At 43.3% G+C, this 6,020-nt stretch overlaps 1 protein-coding gene across 5 annotated transcripts; it reads left to right on the top strand.

The window, feature by feature from the left end:
* The first annotated feature begins 314 nt into the window (after nt 1-314).
* On the top strand, nt 315-5,099 carry LOC112294572 (external alternative NAD(P)H-ubiquinone oxidoreductase B2, mitochondrial). 5 transcript variants are annotated; one of them, XM_090243833.1, is made up of 7 exons: nt 341-473; nt 1,106-1,243; nt 1,383-1,502; nt 1,971-3,014; nt 3,291-3,625; nt 4,053-4,435; nt 4,572-5,099. In XM_090243833.1, the coding sequence occupies exons 4-7, from the start codon at nt 2,179-2,181 to the stop codon at nt 4,935-4,937; spliced, it is 1,920 nt and encodes a 639-aa protein (XP_090099959.1). In that variant the 5' UTR covers nt 341-473; nt 1,106-1,243; nt 1,383-1,502; nt 1,971-2,178; the 3' UTR covers nt 4,938-5,099. The 5 variants fall into 5 exon arrangements, with proteins under 5 accessions (XP_024400948.1, XP_024400945.1, XP_024400944.1 ...); XM_024545177.3 differs by lacking the exon at nt 1,106-1,243 and having other exon boundaries at nt 326-473; XM_024545176.3 differs by lacking the exon at nt 1,106-1,243 and having other exon boundaries at nt 334-473; nt 1,370-1,502.
* Nucleotides 5,100-6,020: the final 921 nt, after the last annotated feature.

The raw sequence follows: 6,020 nt of genomic DNA, 5'->3' as shown, positions 1-6,020 counted from the left end.
GGAACCAGAGCTTCACCAACACAAACAGAAATAAAAGCGGAAGCTCCGAAAAGAATAAATTGAACGATTCAAAGGAAAAGACACGAAATTCCGCCACTCACATCCCCGCACTCCACAGAGGTGGGAAAGAAAAAGCACGCAAGTAAGCAAGCAAGCAAGAAAGAAAAAGAAAAGGAAATGAAATGTGACTTCGGGCGCTGGCAAGGAGAGAGGACCCGTGCCCGATCCAGCTGCAAGCTCTCCAAAGAAAGAAAGAGACCTTTTTGTCTTTTTCCTTTAGTCCATACAAAGGAAGCAAAACGAGACCTCCATGTGTGCTAGCTACAGTGTTGTATTATTCTTCTTCTTCTTCTTTGCAGCGGCATCTATGGTTATGGTGGTGAGCGAGGCGTCTCGTCTCACTCCTCCTCCCTCGTCTCTCTACAGTGCCGACCTCCCTCCCTCGCTGCCACGCTCTGGACCTCCAGCTTGAGGTAAATTCCGTTTGCGCTCATTTCTCGCTCGATTTTCTGGTGAATGTTGCTTGGAATGCATATCTCTCTGTTGTTGTTGGTCGTGTGATAGGGGATTTTACTTGGCAGGTGAACTCGGTGCGATCACAGTTCGAGTTTCCAATGTTAGATCTGCTTGTAGTGCTCGGAGGTTTAGGTTGATTTTTCTGCGGTTTTTCTGATGAGATCGTTGCGAAATTTGAGGTTCGTTTGGTGAATGTGTTGCGTGTGAATTACGATTCAATTTGGTTTTTTCGTTTCTTGAAATCTGGACTGCGCTCGGTTGTGGTTGTGTTCTTTCTTTGTCTTGGAGATGTCCGAAGTGGTGCCCCGTGTAATGAGCATTTTGTTTTTTTTAGTGTTTAATATTATTTTCTCAGCAAAGATGAACTGGCGTTGTGTACTTTGGTGTTATCTATATTTTTCTGGCTAGCCTTGGCATTTCAGACATGGGGATCCTTAACTTTCTGTTGTGTTTGCGGGATACGATTGCCATTGCCATCGTCTTGGTATTATGGTTTCTTCTCTACCGCGTGGAAGATCATGGTTTTAGCATCGTAATGTATAGAGAGTCAGGAAACTAGTTTATTCATCGATCATTTCGCTGGCTGTAGGAGAGAAATGTTGGGGAAAGAGTTTGCTACTGTCTACACGAACTTAAATTGTTTTTCACCTGACAATGTGTCGGTTTTCCAAGACAATGGAGCTATGTACATCTGCGATTACTTTCACAAGAAATTTCAAGTTCAATGGTGTTTGATTCTTGACGAGGGATTTGCGACTGGAGCATGATTTCTAGTTGGAAAATTACATACCAGTGTTTTCTGTATTTCTTGTTTCGAAGTTGTTTTGCAAACATATTCTTACAGATTTTGCAGGAATATGATGCAGATGGGAGTTGTAACCGAACAATTTCTCGGCGTTTCTCGGCGTGTACTTGTGCACGATAGACATGATACGAGTTTGAAACACAGTGGGACGTGCAAAAACTAGTACTACTTTAGGCTTGATGTAAGGCATTATAAATGTTTCAGGGCGTTTGATGTTTTTTGAATCGGTCGTTATTGTATTCCCTTTACTGCAATGCTGACTCGAACCACACAGAAATAAGATATCTAGCATATCTCTATATGTTTTGGTACCTGTCGTCAGTATTGCCCACTGCTCGTTTTCCTACCGATTTTTCTTAGATAGCTACCGTTCGAGATATCTGAATCTTCCATCGAATTTGCACAGATGAATCGGTAGTAAATGTATTGCTTTAGTAATGGTTGTCAAATACCACATGCAGTTAATTTGGGTTCTCAGTCGTCGGAAGAGACACGAACCAGATCGTCCTCATTCATCGTCTGCATAGATTTTCATTGATCGTCATCATTTTCATAACTCTTGTGAAATTGCTTAAATTAATGCAATCTTAATCGGTGTGGTATAGAAGGAATTTGTTCTAAACTTAATTGTTACGTTCATGGGCTGCAGCTGGACATGCCGGATGGAACGTCGTAGTGATGTAAAAGACATGGAAAGTGGATGGTGAGGAAGAGCGCTCGTCCAAGCTGGCTCATCTTGGCGATAATTGTGGGATGTGTACTTACAATTCTGTCTCTGAAAGGTAGCGTTCGAAGAATCTCTGCAGGAGCATAATCGAGTAATTCACACTTCCACATAGTGCGCCAGATACAGCAACATGCTTGGAAATCGACTGCTGTGGGGTGTGGCCAGATCCTGCCTGCAAAGACCTACGTATTTTTCACGGAAATATATAACGCCCCACATACACGAGGGTGTGCTATTCAGGAGAAGGTGTTTCAGCTCGGGATCTGGAGTAGAAGCTTCCTCCCCTCTTCAGAAGCAAGGCCAAAATGGAATGCTGTTCAGAGTTTTGACTTCGGGGAAAGGAAAAGTTCAAGGAAAGTCGTACCTGCTTGCAGTTGCTGCTACTGGTTGTTTCGGAGCTGGTCTTCTTGTCGCACTAGCTGATGCAGGGCAGGATAATTCCTCTTCTGGTTCCGATGAAGCTGTGTCTGCAGGAAATTCAAGGAAACAGAAAGTTGTGATTCTTGGAACAGGATGGGGGGGAGTCAGTTTTCTCAAGAACCTGGACTCATCCAAGTATGATGTGCGAGTTGTATCTCCTCGCAATTATTTTGTTTTCACCCCCTTGCTGCCTAGTGTCACATCTGGCACTGTGGAGGCTCGGAGTATCACAGAGCCAATTCGAAGGATTATTCGGAAGAAAGATGTGAAATTCCATGAAGCTGAGTGCACAAAGATCGATGCAGCAAACAAGAAGGTCGTGTGCAGGGACAGCTCTGATGTGAAATGCGTAGGAAAGGAGGAATTTGAGCTCGAATACGACTATTTGGTAGTGGCAGTCGGAGCTACTTCCAACACATTTGGCACCAAGGGTGTTGAGGAGTACTGTCATTTTTTGAAAGAGATTGAAGATGCTGAGAAGATCCGTGGACGGATTGTTGATTGCTTTGAGACAGCTAGTCTACCACACCTATCTGACGAGGACAGGTCTGCTCCCTTTCCCTTATTGTACTGTATTATGATGTATTAACTTTTCTCTCCTCCCTTCTTGGGCTGAACACCCTTTTTCTTTTACCCATCCTTAACGATGAAATTTGCCAATAGGAAGCAATGTCCCCACAAGTAGAATACGGTTGGTCGGTGGAGTCTCCATTTTATTTATTTATTTATTTATTTTTTGATTCTATTGCTCAGCTTTGAGGTAGTTCATATGTTGTTCTTCTGGAACGTTTCCTTCGAAGCTGACCCGTTTGAATAAATTAGGCGAAAACTTCTCAGCTTTGTGATAGTGGGTGGAGGTCCCACAGGAGTAGAATACGCTGCTGAGCTTCATGATCTCATTCATGAAGATCTCACCGGTTTGTATCCAGAACTGCAGAAGATAGTCAAGATAACGGTAGTGCAATCTGGTGACCATATCCTCAATACGTTCGATGGGCGTATAAGTGAATATGCTGAGAAGAAATTCGCTAGAGAAGGAATTGATGTGAAGATTGGAAGCCGGGTTCTGGGTGTCAGTGATGAATCCATCACTTTCAAGTCGAAAGCGACTGGCAACCTTGTGGAGATGCCTTATGGCATGATTGTTTGGTCAACAGGTACGACTACTGCTACTACTATTTCCACTACAACTACTACCGTCTGGCACTGTTTCAGAGTCGTCTGAGTTCATGTTCTTACCTAATCGGGTTAGAATGAACGTGAATATTGGTGTTACTATATATGCGAAGTGACATTACACATTCTGCTACTTCTGATCGCAAGTTGGAGGTTTTGAGAGTCCAGTGGACAAATCTCTCGTAAGCACTAATGATATTCATATAAGCAAATCAGGTTTTTATTGGATTAGTGGATAAGCAAGGCTGATCGACATCTTACTAAGTTGGACTAATCAGTTGCATATGTGTCTCTTATTCTGCGAGTATGTTCCAACTATGAAGCCTTTTTTTGGCATTCATTACTTTCAATTGTTGGAATTAAAGGCATGTAAAATATGTAAGAGGATCCTTTGTGTTGGTGTTACAGGAATTGGCACTCGTCCAGTGGTAGCTGACTACATGAAACAGATTGGGCAAACTGATCGTAGAGTTTTAGCTACAGATGAATGGCTCCGTGTTAAAAACGCTGAAGGAGTTTATGCTCTTGGAGATTGTGCCACCATCGAACAACGTAAAATTGCTGAGGATATCGCGTACCTATTTAAGTTGGCGGACAAGAATGGTGACGGTACCTTGTCTGTTTCTGAGTTTGTCGACACTATGAACAACGTCAGAGTACGTTATCCTCAAATTGATCTTTACATGGAGCGGCAGCATATGAAAGGGGTGGTTGGGCTCCTGAACGATGCTATAAAGAAGGAAAAAGATTTGAAGCTTGATCTTGACCATTTCAGCGAGGCGATCTGCAAGGTTGGTTTGCTTAGTCCTGGAATGCGTCTTCTAAACAGAAGCGTTGCAACATGAATGTTGAACGTTTGCCACCGGATATGTTGCATCTTCAGGCTTCACCTCTGACGTCGAGCTTGGTGGCACGTGTAATTTTCAGGTAGATTCCCAGATGAAATCTACACCAGCCACGGCTCAGGTTGCTGCTCAACAAGGCGAGTATCTTGCCCGCTCTTTCAATCATCTGGCGACAGAAGATCCTGACGAAGGGCCGGTGCGCATCAGGGGGGGTGGACGCCATCGTTGCCAACCCTTCCTCTATCGGCATTTAGGCCAGTTTGCTCCTTTGGGAGGCGAAACAACTGCTGCTGAACTGCCCGGAGATTGGGTTTCCATTGGTCGAAGCACTCAGTGGTTATGGTACTCTGTGTATGCCAGCAAACAGGTGAGCTGGCGCACTCGAGCACTTGTGATATTTGATTGGACCAAGCGATTCGTGTTTGGGCGAGATTCTTCTCGAATGTGATTCTTCAACTGTATTTTAATTGGGGAAGGGGATATGGCACGAAAGGTTGGGGAACCAACTAGAGCCATGAAAAATCCAGCTTAGTTGATCATTCACCTAAGCTGGATTGCTGTTGCACCATCAGATAAAAACGATGTCAAGTTTGTTGACAGTTTCCAAGGATACCATTTGCAATGATCTGCATTTACTGAGGGTCTCTGTTTCTTTGTCAGAGAATGCATTGTTTTGTGTCGGCTATTTTTACACTATTAGAATTACGTCGAATTGACCTGCTGGAGATTGGTAGCCGGTTGAATTTCTTCCATTAGCTTCAGAGGTACATCACCCATGCCCATAATGAAAACATGGATGTGTCCACTTTGCAACAGAGCAAAAGAAAAATCAATATGTACCTTATAGCAGCTCACATAACAGTTTTACTTAAACCTCACCTCTGCCTTGACAGTTTACACAGCTGGAAAGGTGATAAGTTGTGCTAAATGGATTGGATCCACAACTGTTTCAAATAATTGAACTTAATTTTAGAGCAAACTCAAACCCTGCATCTAATTTATCTACTGTGCTACTCCGAGATATTGCACTATGATTTGCAGAAACCCCAGCATGTCATAACTTGCACATGTCTGTTCAACTTGCTACTTGCAAGTATCACCAGCAAAGGGTTCAATTCTAACACCTGACATGCGACTGACTTCATGCTTCAATGACCCACTGCAGGGTTTGTTGTCAAATGTGTCCATACTTGATGGCTGGTTTCTTCCTGGTACTGTGTCTAACTAAAGAGAACCCAAAGTGTGCAATGTAATCACAGCTTCAAGTGGCACCAGCCAGTTGTACAGCCTGAGCCATCTAGTCTGAAACCCCAAATGCCAGCATCAAGACAGAAGATAAGGTTTGGACATCAGCACATTATACAATTGCTGTACAATGTCTGGTATCATGTCTTGTCTTGAAGGTCTGATTTGCTTCCCTGACACATTTAACTGATACATGGTATCTTATCAAAAGAGCCTAACTATCAACAAACAAAACAACAAACAGAACAAACAAGCAAACAAACAAAGGTAAACCACAACTGTGGAC

This window comes from Physcomitrium patens, chromosome 17, assembly GCF_059467195.1.
Source record: "Physcomitrium patens ecotype Gransden chromosome 17, ASM5946719v1, whole genome shotgun sequence".
In the NCBI taxonomy this organism is placed as follows: Eukaryota; Viridiplantae; Streptophyta; class Bryopsida; order Funariales; family Funariaceae; genus Physcomitrium; species Physcomitrium patens.
The sequence above is the reverse complement of the archived record's forward strand: the minus strand, read 5'-3'. Positions and strand labels throughout refer to the sequence as shown.